Source organism: Nothobranchius furzeri, chromosome 7 (assembly GCF_043380555.1).
Source record: "Nothobranchius furzeri strain GRZ-AD chromosome 7, NfurGRZ-RIMD1, whole genome shotgun sequence".
NCBI lineage: Eukaryota > Metazoa > Chordata > Actinopteri > Cyprinodontiformes > Nothobranchiidae > Nothobranchius > Nothobranchius furzeri.
Window position 1 is genome coordinate 42008576 of NC_091747.1, and position 19533 is coordinate 42028108.

General features: G+C 44.8%; 1 protein-coding gene across 3 annotated transcripts; it reads right to left on the minus strand.

The window, feature by feature from the left end:
• Positions 1 to 5055: 5055 nt before the first annotated feature.
• zfhx2 (zinc finger homeobox 2) lies at positions 5056 to 19100 on the minus strand. Of its 3 annotated transcripts, none has more exons than XM_015954946.3 (5): positions 18958 to 19100; positions 16778 to 16945; positions 10630 to 10699; positions 6443 to 10560; positions 5056 to 5582 (listed from the first exon to the last, which is right to left on the minus strand). In XM_015954946.3, the coding sequence occupies exons 1-5, from the start codon at positions 18961 to 18963 to the stop codon at positions 5181 to 5183; spliced, it is 4764 nt and encodes a 1587-aa protein (XP_015810432.3). In that variant the 5' UTR covers positions 18964 to 19100; the 3' UTR covers positions 5056 to 5180. The 3 variants fall into 3 exon arrangements, with proteins under 3 accessions (XP_015810432.3, XP_015810433.3, XP_015810434.3); XM_015954947.3 differs by lacking the exon at positions 18958 to 19100 and adding an exon at positions 18602 to 18739; XM_015954948.3 differs by lacking the exon at positions 18958 to 19100 and adding an exon at positions 18355 to 18491.
• Between the last annotated feature and the right edge of the window lie 433 nt (positions 19101 to 19533).

The following is a 19533-nucleotide window of genomic DNA, read 5'->3' on the forward strand; positions in this document are numbered from 1 at the left end:
TTAGGCTATTATGAAGAAATACTTGACCCTAATGTTAATTTATGGCAATAGTCTCTGAAGTTTATCACCTTCCAGTCTTAACCATTTTATTAATGACTATTTATCAATAAGAGACAAAGTCCTGGATCAGAAACGGTGTGCTTCATCTGCTGCTGCAGGCTAGATCGGAGCCTTGAGGTGAAATTCTATTGGCTCCCGTTCCTGTCAATTATGATCGGTCAAAAGTTAACTTCCACATTTCAGCCCCTACGCTCACAAGCATCAGCTGATGTCTGCAGCCAGGTCCTACTCCCTACGCTTGAGGTCACTTACGTATGATATATATGTCGATGGTCAGTGGTTATTCATGCTTTTCTTTATTTTATTTTTTTTATTAAAAAAAAAACATTATGTATCCAAAACCCATAACTAGAAAATTACACAACTCAAACATTACAGAAAAATACATTTCAATTATTTGAAATGTTATTTAAAAATTTATTTTTGCTTTTTTTTTTGTTTATTTGTTTAATTCACTTGTTGCTGTCTTCACAAAAAACTATGGAGATATAAACTTTTTATTTTTATTTTCTAGGGGTGGTCATGGACATCCCTTGGGGGTGCCACTGTTGTCATTCACGGAAAATCTGATTTTGTTCTTTGAAAAAACATCCAAAATACAAGTCCTTCTAAAAAAATTAGCATGTTGTGATAAAGTTAATTATTTTCTGTAATGTACTGATAAACATTAGACTTTCATATATATTAGATTCATTACACACAACTGAAGTAGTTCAAGCCTTTTATTGTTTCTAATATTGATGATTTTGGCATACAGCTCATGAAAACCCAAAATTCCTATCTAAAAAAATTTGCATATCATGAAAAGGTTCTCTGAACGTGCCATTAACCTAATCATCTGAATCAACTAATTAACTCTAAACACCTGCAAAAGATTCCTGAGGCTTTTAAAATCTCCCAGCCTGATTCATTACTCAAAACTGCAATCATGGGTAAGACTGCCGACCTGACTGCTGTCCAGAAGGCCATCATTGACACCCTCAAGCAAGAGGGTAAGACACAGAAAGAAATTTCTGAACGAATAGGCTGTTCCCAGAGTGCTGTATCAAGGCACCTCAGTGGGAAGTCTGTGGGAAGTAAAAAGTGTGGCAGAAAATGCTGCACAACAAGAAGACGTGACCGGACCCAGAGGAAGATAGTGGAGAAGGACTGATTCCAAACCTTGGAACCTGCCGAAGCCGTGGACTGAGTCTGGACTAGAAACATCCAGAGCCACCGTGTACAGGCGTGTGCAGGAAATGGGCTACAGGTGCCGCATTCCCCAGGTCAAGCCACTTTTGAACCAGAAACTGCGGCAGAAGCGCCTGACCTGGGCTTCAGAGATGCAGCACTGGACTGTTGCTCTGTGGTCCAAAGTACTTTTTTGGATGAAAGCAAATTTTGCTTGTCATTAGGAAATCAAGGTGCCAGAGTCTGGAGGAAGACTGGGCAGAGGGAAATGCCAAAATGTCTGAAGTTCAGTGTCAAGTACCCACAGTCAGTGATGATCTGGGGTGCCATGTCAGCTATTGGTGTTGGTCCGCTGTGTTTTATCAAGGGCAGGGTCAATGCAGCTAGCTATCAGATTTTGGAGCACTTCATGCTTCCATCTGCTGAAAAGCTTTATGGAGATGAAGATTTCATTTTTCAGCATGACCTGGCACCTGCGCACAAAGCCAAAACCACTGGTAAATGGTTTACTGACCATGGTATTACTGTGCTCAATTGGCCTGCCAACTCTCCTGACCTGAACCCCATAGAGAATCTGTGGGATATTGTGAAGAGAAAGTTGAGAGACGCAAGACCCAACACTCTGGATGAGCTTAAGGCCGCTATCGAAGCATCCTGGGCCTCCTTAACACCTCAGCAGTGCCACAGGCTGATTGCCTCCATGCCACGCCGCATTGAAGCAGTCATTTCTGCAAAAGGATTCCTGACCAAGTATTGAGTGCATAACTGAACATAATCATTAGAAGGTTGACTTTTTTTTGTATTAAAACACTTTTCTTTTATTGGTCAGATGAAATATGCTAATTATTTGAGATAGGAATTTTGGGTTTTCATGAGCTGTATGCCAAAATCATCAATACTAGAAACAATAAAAGGCTTGAACTACTTCAGTTGTGTGTAATGAATCTAATATATATGAAAGTCCAATGTTTATCAGTACATTACAGAAAATAATGAACTTTATCACAATATGCTAATTTGAGAAGGACCTGTATGTGTTTGAAGCAAACAATTGCTTCAAATTTGTTTTAAAACAAACCCAGAAAATTTCAGTTTCCATGGAAAATTAATCGACTATAATGTACTTGAGTACTTTTCCCATCTTTCAATCCATCCATCCATTGTCTGAACCCGCTTTGTCCATGTAGGGTCGTGGGGGGGGGGCTGGTGCATATCTCTAGCGGTCAATGGGCAATCAGGCGGGGTACACCCTGGACAGAGAGCCAGTCCATCGCAGGGCAACACAGAGACACACAGGACAAACAATCATGCACACACACTCATACCTGAGGACAATTTAAACAGAACAATTAATCTAACAGTCATGTTTTTGGACTGTGGGAGGAAGCCAGGAGAACATGCAAACTCCATGCAGAAAGATCCCAGGCTGGGAAGCGAACCCAGGACCTTCTTTCTACAAGGCAACAGCTCTAACCACTGCTCCACTGCATAGCCTCATCTTCCAATTTTAACCTTAAATTACAAAGTGACACACACGTTCAAACACAGATATCAGTTCCTTTGTTCAACTGGTTTTATTTCTTTTTCTGTATATCAAAGAAAGCATAATGGAGACCAAACACAAAGGCAGGTACAAGTGAGGAGGAAAAATTAAGCTTAATCATAAATCTAACAATTTTTAACAACACTGCCACTATAATTGTTCAATATTCAGAGAACACCATACTCTTCTTTTGAGCAGAGGTGGCATTTAAAACCATTATGGATCAATGATCAAAAAAACAGTGATGAGTAGTAATAATAAATCGTGTAAGTAGTAGTACAGTTATAACAATAGTGATAACCAAAGTGACAATGAAACATAATAAAAAGCAGATCTCCTTAAAAACGTATCTAGTTTGGACAGTGCAACACAGTTGTGTGTGTGTGTGTGTGTGTCTCACACGTGTAATCCCAGTCTTGAGGTTCAAGCACACTAGTCCTTGCTTTACACACAAGAAACAGTATCCAACAGGAGTACAAATTATTACTCAAAAGGACATAGTTACCCTCATCGTCTCAGAACCACACAGAGTGACGTCGAGTGTTGATGGCTGTTTTCATTTGAAATGTCTGAAGCTTGTGCAAAAATTGTGGACTAGTGCAAGTGTCAAGCCGTGGGATGTCTTTTACAGTTTGCATTAACGCCTCTCCTGCTTTCTGTCCACCTAAGATTGCTTTTTGGTTTCTTAATGACAGAAAGCAAAGGGAGGATTACTTTGGAATATCAGTTATTTTAATAGAATTCTTTACAAAAAGGTCACGCTTAAGATTTGCATTTTGTTAAAACTATAATAGTAACATCAATATACAACTTCAAGGAAAACATCTTTAATTCATTATGTGTCCTTCAACACAGCACCATCTTATTAGCTTTCAGTGATTACATCTTACGTTTCCTAATTTACCTCCTAAGTTTGAGGACCCATTATACTCTAGAGGGTACTAATTAACACCCGAGTGTTGTTATGGTGTCCAGATAGAAGCTCTCATTCCACAGCACACACATGACCAGAATCATTTACTGCTTCAAAACTTTAAAAAAAAAGGGAAAAGCAAGCAGAGACCTGCTTTTAGGACCAACTTTTGACCTAAATAACATCTTGTTACACTAGCTGGAATTGTTTCTATTGCCTTTTGTTTAAAAATAAACCGTCAAAATAAAATAAATCTGAAGAAATTGTCCGACCATTAGATCCGAATCAAGCTGAAATTAAGTTACAAACCTTTGAGCGTCACCTGGGGTCTGATTATCACACCTGCTGGGTTTTTTAAGGCTGGTGTATTTTTGACCCATCATGAGAAGCTGTGAAATATTCAGACTCCGTAAGAGCCACATTTAGGATGACGTGAAAGCAGAAGAATGAACAGAATTTAATGCGGGAACAGTAGTTGGTTATGATAGTCCTTGGCCAGGAAAGCCGACAGCTTTACAGGCAGGTTTTTATCAGCTTAGATGACACATTCCCCTTAGAGCTGGTGTAAAAACAGTTTAGAGAAAAGCTCATTTATAGAGTTATATTCAGGTCTAATTTTGTATAATATGTTCACGTCTAAAGCATGGTACATAAGATTAGCAAAAAAACTCAATTTATTTCACAAGATTTATATTAAGGCATCCAACATGCATTAAAGCATCTTTCCATAAAAAGACACCTGCATCAGAATGCTTAAAAACATTTTAAACAAAGTAAAAATGTCAAAGTGCGGTTACGCCAAAGATTCTACTTTTCTAAAACCCTTTTAGCAAAGTCTTTTTGGATTGTCATGAAACTACGAGCATGTAATCGCTAACGATTCCAACAGCCCTCCTCTCGCTAACGTACCGGTTTTGTATCCCAAATTAGTCGATGCAAGACTTTAGATCGCACTCCCTGACAGCTAATGCAGGCTTTCCTCTCCCAACACTTCAGTCCAGTTAGATTTAATTCAAGCAATTTTTGCCCTAGAAGTGAAAGCAGGCATGAAAAATGTTTAAATTATCCACAGGAGAGAAAAAAAAAGGGGTTACTGATGTGAACGGTTTGTGTTATCCCAAACTCATGTTTCCAGGCCCAATGTGGCTGCTGCCAAAAAGGAAACGCTTGCATTAGTCTTTAGGTACAACAGTTCGAGCACGGCGAGTCAAGTGCCTTTACAAAGTCGAGGAAGTTAGTTCACACTTAGCCACAGGGTTAGGACCAAAGGTGTGTGGGTAACGTGAGTACGGGTCAGACCTCAAGGTCAGTCTGCTCCTGATTCCAGGTGGATACAGTCTGAGGAGCATAGGAGCGTGGGCGTATGGGGAGGGGGGGCATCATAGCAGAGAACATTACCTTTAGAGGATTAGTGCTCAACTATGTTTATTAAAATTTGAGGAGCCGTAACGGTCCAACAAACGTCACGGTGTGGGCCATTCCTGATCTGAGTCTTTAACTGTTGCTGGTGGCTGTTTGGGGGGGCAGCTCCACAACTATCTCCCCTTCGGGAGTGGCTCCAGAACCGCTTCCGGCAGCGGAGAGAGACACCTGTGAGCCGCTCTTGTTTATGAGGGCAGCCGGCTGGCCGAAGTTAGTGGTTCTCAAAGTAGCCAAGTGGTGTGGGGAGAAGACGTGGGCCCTGGCAGCAGCCCGCGACTCAAAGGAGACGCTGCAGGCGTCGCAGTGGCCCGTCAGGCTCTCCTTCTGCACTGGCTGGCCCACCACCGGAGAGGCTGACGGTTGTGTTATGGTCAGCTGAACCGGCTTAGGCAGAAGGGGCCGATTAGCTTTGAGAGCGCTGTACTGCAGGTAAGATCCTGAGCTGGTGTCCACGGTCCCACAGACCAGAGGAGACTGTAGGGAGAAACCCAGAGAAGGAAACATTAGAATCAGCAGGAACCATCAACAGCCGCGTTTCCACTCTAGGACTGGGAGATCCGATGGCTCAGCCCTCTCCGCTGCAGTGACTCCATTTAAAATCTGCCCTTTGAGGACTTGGCTAAGACGTCAGCATATCGCCACTGCCTCCCCAATAAGTGATGTCACTTATCACTGCCAAAAGACATCCACAGACATACCAATGAAAGACTTATCCTGTCACATTACATTGGAATTTAATCCATTTGGAGGACCAGGTGAGCTGCTGTTTGATGTAAAATGTGGCGTTCAATGACCAAAAGAAGCACTGTTTTTACAGGTTTCTGTGACACAACTAAACCCGTGAATTACAGCGTTGTTGAGGGATTCCTGCAGCGTTTTTCAGCAGTTTTAAAGCAGTGTGAATACTGCTTATTTTCTTATCCCATCAGTTGGGTGACGTCTGCTGATGCAATTGTTACAACCAATCAGAATGAGTTGAGCAAAAGTTCTGCTCAGCGACCCCACCACGCCATTTCGAGTACCTACTCCTGATCAGGACAGGTTCTCCACTGGTTCCTGCCGGCCCGGTCATGTGGAGACGTGCGTGCCCCAAAGTTCTGGTAAACTTACATAGGTTGCGCCTAATATAAACATGTAATATGAAACTCAAGGCGCTACTAGCCATTAGCTCATCGACCATAGGGAATAAAAACAGAGCTCAACCAGTAATAGAATAATAAACTCCAAATGGACAAAAGGTTTATTTTTTAGGCACATCTCTAAATGATGATTTCACACCAAATAGTTCAGTAACATAATGAAGTATTAATGGTGAAGAAACTTCTCTAGCTCACCATTTTCTCCTGCTGCAGCCTCCAGCGCTTCTCCTTGGCTCGTGTGTTCTGGAACCAGATCTGGATGACCTTCAGCGGCAGGTTGAGCTCGTTGCCAATCGCTTCACACTCCATGGCATTAGGGTGGGCACACGTTTCGTAACATGACTGCAGAATAGACAGCTGTAGGCAGGACAGGTGAGTGCGCGGCCTGCGGCTGGACGAGTGAGACAGGAAGTTGCTCTCTGACGGGCTCGGCTTTGGAAGAATGGGTGGGTTTGGGCTGGCTACTTTGGCAGAACTGGGGATGTTTGGGCTGACTGGCGCTATGCTGGGAGTGGGAGGAGGAGGGATGGTACAGGGAGGTGCGTGTGCAGGAAGAGCCAGTTGTTCTCTTGACAACGTGTTGATCTTAATGGGAGCGTTGGGGGTCCAGTAGTTGAGCCCGTTCTGCTTGTGCTGAGCCGCTGCTGTGGCTGAAAGCCGGTTGTTGATGGGAGTTGAGGGCAGCTTTGGCACCATCCGGTTAGCCGTTCCTGGTCCAAGCGTCATCTCGTTCTCATCCTCTCTTTCCTCATCGGTCTTCTCTTCCTCACTCTCCTCATCCAGCTTTTTCTGAGTGGGCCGGGGAGCGATTGGGACCAGTTCCTTTGGTGGTGGTGCTAAGGGAACGGGAGTGTCGACTTTAGGTGGAACTTTCACCGTCGGGGCGCTGCTGTTAGTTTCAAGCTTGATCTTTGGCACCGCAGAAGCACTGCTGCTCACCGGAGACACAGCCATGGAGGAAACTGCTTCCTTGGGCTTGATGGGAACGGGGGCCACTTTTTTCAACATGGCTGCTTTGTTCAGCTCCTTTTCGGGTTCCCTCTCAGTCTTGATGAGGGTGCGCACAACAGGGGTAGTAGGGATGCCCCCCGCGTTGTTTTGAACAGGCTTGTTAGAGAATATTGGTTTGGAAAGGGGCCATGTGAATTTGATGAGAGGTTTGCCAACTGCTGCTAGCGTCCCATCACTGATGAATCGGACCTCGCCTTTCCTCTCCCTCGCCCGCATGTTCTGGAACCAAATCTGAACCACCTTCTTTGGAAGATGGACCCACTCCGAAATTTGCTCAAACTCATGCTTTCCAGGATTAGGGTCTTTGAAGTAGCAGCCATACAGAATGTCCAGTTGCTCCGCTTGAATGATGGTCCTTGAACGCCTCATGTCCCGCATGTATCTCTTTCCTTTGGACTTCCTCTGCTGCTGGTCCCTCTCCTTCTCACGGTCCCTTTCCAATAAAGCAGCAGCGTTCGTTTTCTCTGGTGCTCTTGTGTAAATGTTAGAATGCATCATGTTGCTGCAGTTGACCAGACTCAGAGGGTTGCTGGATGGGGGCATGGAAGTCACAGCTTCTGGTTTCACCTGGACCACCACCAAGCCTTTAGAAGTGGGAACGAGACCGAGTCCGTCCAGCAACTGTCCCTTCTGTGCAGCGATTTTATCTGCCAGAGACGGAGTGGAAGAAGTGGACTTGTTTTTGCCCATGCTGAGATCCAGAGCAGACTCACAGTCGTCCCCGTTGGACAGGTAGTGAGACGTCTGGTTGAGGGAGGAGAGGGACTGCGAGAGCAGAGAGCTGGAGAATCGCGTGATGGTGGGGGGGTTGGGGAACACCGATAACTTCCCCCCATCTGCCACCATTGAGGGAGTGACAGACAGAACATACGGACTAAGGAACTGTGTAGAAAAGGGAGTGAGAGACAAAGGAAGAGAGTGTAGAGCACCAGCTGGAATCTCAGCGTGGTCCATCACCAAGCTCTGGGAACTGGGAGGATCTCCCTGAGCCTCCAACTCCAGATCCACATCTGGATCCTGTCTTTCCTTTTTCACTTCCACCTCATCGCGCTCAAAGTCTCCTTTGCGTTTTTTCCTCTTGGCCCGCTGACCCCCTCCACCCTCATCGTCTTCATACTCCTCCTCTGCATCAGAGAGGAAGACTGTTGTGGAGCGTAGCACCTTTCCCCCAGCTGACCCCTTGCCGCCGTGGTTCTCCTGCTGTGCTTCCTCTGTAGGGGGGCTGTCAGCGACCTCCTTGAACGATTCATTCCGACTCTCCTCATCAGACACAACTACAGAGGTGTACATTTCGTTTTCTGAGTCCGAGGTCAGACCAGATTCCCTGTGACCCTCTCTTCTTGCACTTCTCCGCCTGCGTTTTCCTCTTGAACAGGACAAATCTATGATCTGACTCCCTGAAGCTTCAGCATCATCCTCACCTTCTGCGATAACCAGGGAGTTTTCCTCATCATCATAGTCGTCAGACTCTTGACTGGGCCCGGTGGATTCTGCCAGGAGTTTTAACTCTCTCCATCTCTGCTTGGCATGCCGGGCTTCCTTCAGCCACCTCCGCACCTCCTCTTCTGAAAGGCCCACCTCCCTACCCAGAGCCTCACAGTCCTCGTGGAGAGGACTTGCGGCATCTGCCTCACTCCGGGACTCAAAGAACGCCCAAAGAACCTCGGACTGGAACTCCGAGAGCACTGGGAGGTTTGAATGATGGAACCCCACTGCGTTCCAGCGGAGATGAGTTTGGTTAGTAGTTAAGGCATTGGTACCGGGGCTGGACTTGGGGGACTGGGACTTCTGGGGGGTCGAGTCTGGGCTGAGCGTGAGGTTTAAATTCACCGGACTGAGACTAGAGCTGCTGGGCACAGATGCTAGAGGCGAGGGGCTGTTGTTGCGGGGGTTCTTCTCTAGCCCAGCTGGGGAGAGACTCAGCCCAACTTCTTTAGCAGCATCCAGATCCAACTGATTAGCAGACACGCCTCCATGTGAGTTGCTGTTTTGTTGCTCCTTTCCAACGGCTTCTCCACTCTCAACGTTCTCTTTGGTTACGGAGTTTGCACTTTGTGCAAATTCATCACCGTTTTCTCCCTCAGGCGTCTCCTCTGAAGTCCAGTTATCCATGTCCTTGACCTGATCTGAGCCTTTCTCCCCCGTCTCCTTGCTGTCCTGCTTGTCTTGTCCTCCCTCACACTTCAGAGTTTGTTTTTGCTCTTCCTGAGAGGGCTGTGTGTGAGCTGGAGCCACTGGTGAGGGCCACTGGTTCTGTAAGCTGTTAAGTCTTTGGGTTAGGAGGGCTTGCTGGGCTGGGTTGAGGCCGACGAACGGCAAACACTGGGTGAGGAGTTGGCCTTGCTGGTTGTCTTGATGCTGCTGAGTTTGAGTTTGGAGCCCATTTAAGATCAAGGGCATGACCATGTGAGGCTGAGGCACGAGCTGGGGCGCAGGGGCACCGGGAGCTGCACCTGCTGCAAACAGGGATGGGAGGAGGGAATGAGAGAGGGTGAGGAAGGCCGAGACGGCCTGAGCTGAGGCCACGGGGGAGGTGAGGAGGGAGGGAGCCACCGGGGATGTTGCAATCTGCTCTCCATCTTTGGCAGCACTCACCACCACCGTTCCAGGTGCTGCACCATTACTGGAGGTAACCATGGAAATGGTTCCCCCTTCAGAGGAGGTTGCAGCGGTGTTGGGAGCACTGGTGCTGCTACTTCTTGGGCTAGCAGCGGCGGCTGGACTGTTTGCAGCATGTGCGACCATTCCTGCACTTCTGCTGCGGGTCTGATGCAGGACAGACTTCATATGGCTCTCCAGGGTGATGGCGTGGTTATAGGAGACCCGACACACGGCACACTGGTAGGGCTTGTTGGATATATATGGCCTGGAAGGAAGGGGGGTGGAGGGGGACTGGGGACCACTTTCTGCCCCTGGTTTAGCAGAGCCCGTGGTCATCCTCTGGATGTGGGATGCAGAGTTATAATGGAGACTTAAGGTGGTTCTGCTGAGAAACTTTTCCTGGCAGGCGTTGCATTCCCAAAACCTTGTTCTCTTTTCAGCTGGCATGCCGTTTTTATCCCCAGACTTTTCACTTGCGTCTGGCGTTTCTGTGTTTTCACTTGTATTTTGCAGTTTGGCTTCTGTGAGTGGGTTTCCCTCTTCTTCTGGGACGGGCTCAGCTTCACCTCCCTCCTGTTCCTTTATTCTCTCCTGCTCCATCTCTTTGTCTCCCAGCGTCGGGGTAGCGTCGGAACTCTCACTGGATTTGCAGGGGTCTGAGCTCGACTCGTCAGCCTGCTTCAGTTGTGACGACTCAGCATCTGTGAAAATACGCATTTTACTTTCACGTTCTTGTGTTTTTACATGAACAACTAGTGGATCTCACTCACATGCAGCCTGTTGAGCACGTTCCTCCTCCTCTCCTCCTCCTCCTCCACTGGCAGCTTGCTTTGAAACAGTCTGGAACATGAAAAGTAGCCAGTCAGCTAAATTCTTGCAGCAAACTTGAATCTTTAGTGACTCCTTCCAGATGAGCCGATGTCATTATGTAGCACATTTGGGCGTGACCCAAGGACAAGTGGTTATATGACACATAGCAAGCATGGCTAGTCTTTCATTTGAAAATTACCCCAGAGCCAAAATCTAAGTGGTCTTTGATCAAATCTCTGATACTTTTATTCATCTCAACACTTTAGAATAACGGTTTTCCTGCATTTCCTACAGTGTGTGTAATTCTGCACAGATATGAGAGCATGTAAATAAATGAGACTTTAATTTGATCTAAACTCAGTTTAAACACAGAATTCCTAACAAAACTACAGAAATCTAGAAATGATCGACTTTAAAGCTGCAATGGCAAATTTGGAAAAAAAAAAAAGCTTACAACTGTTTTTCACGCCGCTTACCATTCTAACAAAAGTCTGTTGATTTACATTATTGAATAACGTACATCGGTTGCATGAAATTAGATTATGTTATGGTTTTATAGCTTCATTATATTGTGCCACCACGACAAATACATTATTATAACATGTTATAAGAACATGAAACAATCATATGTTTAAAATACATTCATATTATTTCGTGAATCTCACCAAAGCTCTTTTTTTCAGTGCGGCTCTGCCCCTATCTCGCTCTAGACCATGCTGCACACACTGCCTGTGATTTCCGTAGCCGTTATTCTAGTCGGAGACGACGCCGAGAGCTTTTTGACCCTTCTGCACCGCTATCCTTTACAGTCAGTTTTTGTTGTTGCTCACTGCCAGCTTATGAACTACACACAACTATTTTCAACACATGTATATTTCATTTCTAATTCTTTAAATGTGAATTTAACTCAATGATCAATTGATTCATTTTAACTTTCAACATTTAGGAAGACTGTGGCATGCTGGGAACTCCGTTCCCTTCATCTATAACCAGTTAACTAAATCATGAACACAATCTTTTCATGTAACAAGGAGGAATCCTGTAGAAACCACATTGCACCATTTTAAGTTACCATTACATACGTTAATCGTGTTCATCTTACAAACTTCCTCCAATTGTGTAGAAACTACATGTAAGGAATAAGTCATTTGAACAAACAGAACTTCTGTGTAGCTATAAATATATTGTGGAGATAAAAAGAAATTAATAAAGTGGTTCTCTCACATTTGTCTAGAACCCTCCACAAATGACACGTTTCAGACTGAAAGCAACGATTGGACCATCCGGTTGTTGGTCTCGCCGAACCGCATGTAAGCAGGAATTTAAAGTTCCTTTAGGAAGAGATGCAACCAAAGTAAAATGATAATTACTGGTTTACAGAATGAGATTAAAAGATTTTTTAACTACGTCTGCTCAACTAGTTCTCCAGGTTCTCGTCGCGCCTCATGACCCATTTTCAAAACTTCTACCTCCTATCAAGTCATTTAAAGACATTTTTTCCGCCGTTTGGAAGTTTCTGAATAAAAGTTACCGGTAATTATTTTCATTTCATTTTAGACCGAACAACCAAAGACTTTGGCAGAAACTCCTGCCGGACCTGATGATTGGGTGAACTTGGACAGAATAACGTTCAAACAAACATTATTCTGTCCAGGATTACAGCTACAGCTGGTCTGTGAGGAACTTTTAGAGTCGACTTCAGCGTCTTCTCTGTGAGCGTCAGTTTGGACTTTTAGTGTAAACAGATTATAATCCAGAACAGGATTATAACAATCTATGCAGGCTTCTGTCTGTGGAAACTATGAGACTTGGAACCAAACTCAAGCTTAACTGGACTGAGATAAATGATTAAAATCTAACGTAAACTAATGATTAAGGCTCCTTTCAGAGGCTAAAAACACACTCACCTAAAGGATTATTAGGAACACCTGTTCAACTTCTCCTTAATGCAATTAGCTAATCAACCAATCACGTGGCAGTTGCTTCAATGCATTTAGGGGTGTGGTCCTGGTCAAGACAATCTCCTGAACTCAAACTGAAGGTCAGAATGGGAAGAAAGGTGATTTAAGCCATTTTGAGCGTGGCATGGTTGTTGGTGCCAGACGGACCGGTCTGAGTATTTCACAATCTGCTCAGTTACTGGGATTTTCACACACAACCATTTCTAGGGTTTACAAAGAATGGTGTGAGAAGGGAAACACATCCAGGATGTGACAGTCCTGTGGGTGAAAATGCTTTGTTGATGCTAGAGGTCAGAGGAGAATGGGCCAACTGATTCAAGGTGACAGAAGGGCAACTTTGACTGAATTAACTACTTGTTACAACCGAGGAATGCAGCAAAGCATTTGTGAAGCCACAACACGCACAACCTTGAGGCGGATGGGCTTCAACAGCAGAAGACTCCACCGGGTACCACTCTTCTCCACTACAAATAGGAAAAAGAGGCTACAATTTGCACGAGCTCACCAAAAGTGGACTGTTGGAAGACTAGAAAAATGTTGCCTGGTCTGATGAGCCTGGATTTCTGTTGAGACATTCAAATGGTAGAGTCAGAATTTGGTGTAAACAGAATGAGAACATGGATCCATCATGCCTTGTTACCACTGTGCAGGCTGCTGATGGTGGTGTAATGGTGTGAAGGATGTTTTCTTGGCACACTTTAGGCCCCTTAGTGCCAAGTGGGCATGGTTTAAATGCCACGGGCTACCTGAGCTTTGTTTCTGACCATGTCCATCCCTTCATGACCACCATGTACCCATCCTCTGATGGCTACTTCCAGCAAGACAATGCACCATGTCATAAAGCTCCAATAGTTTCAAATTGGTTTCTTGAACATGACAATGAGTTCACTGTACTACAACGGCCCCCACTGTCACCAGATCTCAACCCTATTGCGCATCTTTGAGATGTGGTGGAACGGGAGCTTCGTGCCCTGGATGTGCATCCCACAAATCTTCATCAACTGCAAGATGCTATCCTATCACTATGGGCCAACATTTCTAAAGAATGCTTTCAGCACCTTGTTGAATCAACGCCACGCAGAACTAAGGCAGTTGTGAAGGCGAAAGGGGGTCAAACACCGTATTAGTACGGTGTTCCTAATAATCCTTTAAGTGTAGATTTGTGGCTTTAAATGACATCACTTCCTTTGGATTAGATTTTTTATTCCATCTAGTCAAATATTTATAGTTTATTTGTATCAGATGTAATTTAATAGCTGACAGCAATAATGTTAAAAGTGAAAGGTACCATTGTACTACTTTACCATTACTTTACCAACAAGGCTGGTTGTTCACATTAGTGAATGCTGGATGAAGTCCTCAATCATTTGTATGAAGACTGATTTTAGTACAGGAAAGATTTTACAACCGAACATGTTTTTTATTAAAAGTTATTAAAGGTAAATTAATTAGAGGTGTGAAGATTATTTGCTTTAGTGAGAAAGAGTGGAGGGTAGAAAGATGTTTCAGAACTGCATCACAACCCTCTGAAGCCTTTGCACCTATGTCACCTGATCACATGGGTCTATCATATTGGTTGGCAAAAGCATATAAACAGTGAGCGACACAAGTACTTAAAGGGAAAAGTAGAGCCTGAAATTATTTTTTTGCTTTATCATTCCTTCAACTAGTTCAAGGTCAGTTCAGTTATCAGAAGAAGTGGTGCTCCTAGGCGGGACTCAGAGAGCGGTATGTTATCTAGCTTACGAACGTTAGCTTAAGTTCTCTCTGCAGCTATTCATGGATATAAACAAGTTGCCGACTTTTCCAAAAGTCAACCCACTGGATTTATAACTCGTCTCGTCTTCCTCTGTCTATCCTGGTCCAGGTTGCGAGGGCAGCATCCCGACTAGGGAGTTCCAGACCATCCTCACTCCGGCCACCTCCACCAGCACCCCTGGCAGGACCCCAAGGCGTTCCTGGGCCAGTTTGGAGATATACTTTCTCCAACATGTCCTGGGTCGACCAGGAGGCCTCCTGCTGGCAGGACATGCCCAAAACACCTCCCTGGGGAGGCGTCCAGGAGGCATCCTAACAAGATGCCCAAACCGCCTCAACAGAATCCTCTCGATATGAAGGAGCAGCAGCTCTACTCCGAGTCTCTCCGGATAACCGAGCTCCTCACCCTATCCCCAGGGTATCCGCGGGTCCTTAAAAAGTCTTAAAAAGTCTTAAATTAGATTTTCCAAATTTAAGGTCTTAAAAATCCTTAAAAATGACAAATAATCCTTAAATATAGTTTCCAAAGGTCTTAAATGACCAAAGACCCAATAAACAAGATTATTTTATTTCTATAAAATTTTGTGAATTTCTAGTTAGTGTTCAGCATTTTTTGTGTACGATGTTGGCGTAAGCGGAACCGTACACATTCAGTTGGTTGTGAAAGGGGGCTATTTTTAGGTGAGCACATTAGCTGGTTAAGCTAGTGGGCGCTTGCGACATGGGGAAGTGCAAGTTTAATGGTAACTGGATGGCTTATCCCACCTTTGCGACGTGGTTAGCACCGGTTCCAGGCAATAGCTGGGAATTATAGCTTAAATTCGGTCAAAGTGGCCTTAAGAAAGGTCTTAAAAAGTCTTAAATTTGGCTCCCTTAAACCTGCAGATACCCTGTATCCCTAAGGCTGAGCCCAGCCACCCCGTGGAGAAAACTCATTTTGTCACTTGTAACCACGATCTTGTTCTTTCGGTCATGACCCAAAGCTCATGACCATATTGAGGACTGGGCGGTAGATCAGCTGGTAAATCGAGAGCCTTGCTTTCCGGCTCAACTCCTTCTTCACCACAACAAACCGGTTCAGTGTCCACATCACTGCAGACGCTGTCCAGATCCGCCTGTTGATCTCCTGCTCTCCCCTTCCCTCACTCATGAACAAGACCCGAGATACTCCTCCACTTGAAGCAGGACCTCTCTCCCAACCCAGAGTTGGCAAGCCGCCCTTTTCTGGTCGAGAACCACGGTCTCAGACTTGGAGGTGCTGATACTCATCCCAGCCGCTTAACATTATGTTAATATAAACAGTGTTTCATTTTACACCAAAGCTGATACATTTAAAAGTTCGGATCCCTACCAGTTTTGGTTGCTGGTGGGGTCACCGGGTTCAGCTGGTGCACTGGGATGAGACGAGATCTCTCTGAACAGCAACGCTCATACTAAATAACCTAATTTTAACACCTGTAATCCTACATTGGAGCATTAATATTGTAAACAATTATCTCACATTTCACTACAGTGGACAGTACCGCACGTCCTCCAGGGTTAAATATCCATCCATCCATTAGGATTATTAATAAGTGGTAGAAACACATCACATTTATCCCCGTTTTCCTCATGAAATATATGAACGTTAACCTTAACCGATAAAAACAAGTTCGCTGCAAATCCGAAGATACTTTGAGGGCTGCTAGACTGTTTGATCATTGTAATTCATCTCGTTTCTCGGTCTCCATCAAAGTTATTTGAAAAAAAAAAGTTGGCTTTACATCCTTGTCTGTTGGTGCAGCCAACTGCACAGCAAGCCATTACCATTTTACTGTGAAATTAACTAAATTAAAGCGATAAAAGGCTACAAACAGGCTTGTTTTGACTAGCTTCACTGGACTTTCAACGTGTATAAACAGACTTTTTGCCAACCATCATGGCAAAGGGGGCGGTCCCATGAGTGGCGTGATGTCACGTGCAAAGGGTCAATATTCACCAGGAGCCTGAAGACTCACACACCTAGCTCAAGAGTTGCATTGTGGGATGTAGCCCTAGACAAGCAAGTGTGCATTTTGCATGGATACCTTTAGGTCTGAGTTGTAGTTTTGTCTCCTAAAAACGTTCAAATGGGAAGGAACTAAATGCAGCTGTTCAGGAATTTCTGTAATTAATATACTTAAAAATGGCTGAAATATCCGTTAAACTACAATGCTACCTTTATTTGCTTCAAATCAATCAATAAAGTTAAAGATTTCAAAATACAGAATTACATATATCCAGCATTTAATAAACTGAACTGACTATATCCAACTTACTTATATTACCCCAAACAACTGATCTATTTCTTATTTTTAACGACGCATTTTAAAAGGACGGTGTAACATTGGTTGGAACAGTCCGAACTCACCAAGCTCACGATGTCCAGCAGTCTGTCCACACACGATGGAAGGACACTGTGCTGCTCAGTGAGGTGCGAGGACATTGAAGATCTGTCAGGCTGCCCTTTTTGGCACAAGGGGCACACCCACGTCGCCACCCCATTTCTTTCACTGCACACCGTCTCTCCAGACTCCTCCTAACAAACACAAAAAAAACCAGTGTAATCAAATCCTCCTCCCTGCTTAGGAAACTGGAATAAAGAGTAGCTTTGGTTGTGTAAATTCATAAAAGATCCCATTTAAAAAAAGGAAGTGATACACTGACTTAAATAAAGATCAGCATTTGATGGTGAGGGTTGTGGGTGATTTATAGACACAAATTGAATCAGAATATCTTGTTTGAATTGTATACCAGTAACTACAGCATTATAAACTAATCACACAGAACAAAACAAGAGCTCAAATGCTAAATATGTAGCTTTATGTAGCATTAGCTGATCTCATTAGCCAGCATAACTTTGTTCAAATATTTCAACATAAAAAGCTGCGAAAAGTATTTCCCCCTTACAAACAGAAGGCTTCTTAATTTACAGCAGTGTTAAACTGTAAGCCTACTCTCAGATTGGCATAGTTTCCCCTCAGAGGGAGGTTCCCATTTTTATTTCTTTGTGTGCGTCGACCATATCAAATGACAATAATACAATTGTCTAAAAACAGTCTGGTCAGTCAAAGCTGCAACAGGTTTAGCATGCAGTGTCCTGCTAGAGCCCCATGTAGCTGCTGCTAGCTACACAAGAGACCAGCTCTGAATTCAAACTAAAGTTCAACAAACTGGTCAGCGCATGCGCACTGGAGCGCATTAAAAGCATAACAATTTTTACGCTAAATACCACTTCTTGCAAAACACCATGCCATTTATAGCACACTAAACTAGTTCAACTGCGTGTATTTACGAACAAAACAGTGTTAAAATTAAAGTTAAATAAACTACCGAGTCTTATTTCCCCGGAAACACGTTGATACATGGTTCTGCTAGCACTTAATGGTCCAAAATGCAGCAAAGGCAACAACCCCGTGGCCAGGAGAAAAGATACCAACACAGCTACCACCTCCTTACTTCCTCGTCGACATCGATAAAATAAAAACTCTTCGTCACGGGGATGATACAAGTCACAACAAAGCTGTCTTTTGTTTTCCGGAGGCTAATTAATGAGCGGTCTAATTAGCTACACGGAGGTGGTGGAGCCCCCCTGCAACGTCGCATTACAGCGGTGTTTGGAAATGCTGGTTAACTCTTGGTTTACTGATGGTTATCTTGCGGCGACGGTCACTTTTCTAAAACTGAATAAAAGGCAGAACAGAAGGCGGAATAATCTCGCCTCGGCTCAGAGTAGTCAGGGCTGGGCCGTGATTAAATTAATCAGCAAAAGGGCTGGGAGCTGTTAACAGTCGTGCCAGTTTGCTAGCTAGCCTGTTAGCAGCCAGAGATAATTAACCGCTCCTCAAAGTGTCTCAACAACTGTCTGCTCCTCACTCCAGACCCCCTCCTCCTGGCCCAGGTGGGAGCCGCTGCTTCAGCACACCGACTGCTATAAGATCCACTCACCCAGCTTCAGAAGAAAAGACCTCGGCCTCGAGTTAGTCCCTCACCCCGCTGATTGTGGGCTTCCAATCGGGCACCTAGGGTTGCACCGCCCGCCGCCTGCTGCTCAACAGCGCAAATTGAGGCCTAGCCTGACTAAAGCCATTTAATTAATGAACGTGGGCTCCGCTTACAGATGTGTAGGGAACACTCGCACCCCCTCCTCCCTCGCCGCCCAGCAGAGCCCCCTTTAACGCGCTCAAATACATACCTTAAACACCTAGGCTGCAACACATGTCCATTTAAAGTATCATTTTAACAGCTTCGGGACGTAATTGGCGAAGGAATTAAACAGTACGGAGCTACTTGGAGCGGAGTACGTGCGTCGCCTCGACGATGATGGGGGTGGTGCAAAGGAGAGCAGGCGAAAGAGAGACTAGAGGCAGAAAAAGTTTGGGATTTAATGTTGGATTTTTGTTGTGGGTCGGATCGGTTCGGGGCTCGACCCGTCGTTTGCTCGATCCTCTGCCAGTCGCAGGCGTCTCTCCGAGCTCCAACAGGCGCAATTAACCGATCGCGAACGCCGTTTAATTAAGTTCGGAGCAATTAGCTAATGCATTTTTTTACCTGCATGGTCGCCGCTCCAGCACGCACACATACACACGCATACACACACACATACACACACACGCTTCCTCTGTGGCTCCTCACAAGTGAAAAGTTTTCTTGACTGCCTGCCCTCCCTCCTCTGTCCTCTCTCCTGTTCTCCCCCTCCCTTCATTCGCCCTCTCTCCTTCCCCTCTTCCCTCTAGTAAACAGACCACAGCTCCCCCCAAGGCTGATTGCTGACATTCAGAGGGGACGCACACGTACACTAAATCCCTTATATAACCCCGCACAGATTATTCATCTATGTTGAAACAAATAGTCCCTAATTATGTGGAGGGAAAACGACTGACTGATTAAATGGAAAAACAATATGTCGACGACGGAATTACGCGGAATGCCCTTTAATGTAAAGCCCTTCCTCGTTTTCAAATTAATGGTGAATAATAAATGAGCCCTCATTCTGCCAACTTGGATTTCCACTAAAAACTCCGACTTAATTAAAGCTTAATAACGGAGTTAGGACCACAACGCCTCTGCCCCGCGCCTTCCGCACGAATTACGACATGTTTTTAATCAAACGATAGGTGTGGCGAC

Coding starts and splice junctions, on each gene's coding strand:
- zfhx2 (XM_015954946.3), bottom strand. Junction 10,700..16,777: donor TGCTGGACATCGTGAGCTTG/GTGAGTTCGGAC, acceptor TTCATGTTCCAG/ACTGTTTCAAAGCAAGCTGC. Junction 10,561..10,629: donor ACGTGCTCAACAGGCTGCAT/GTGAGTGAGATC, acceptor GTATTTTCACAG/ATGCTGAGTCGTCACAACTG.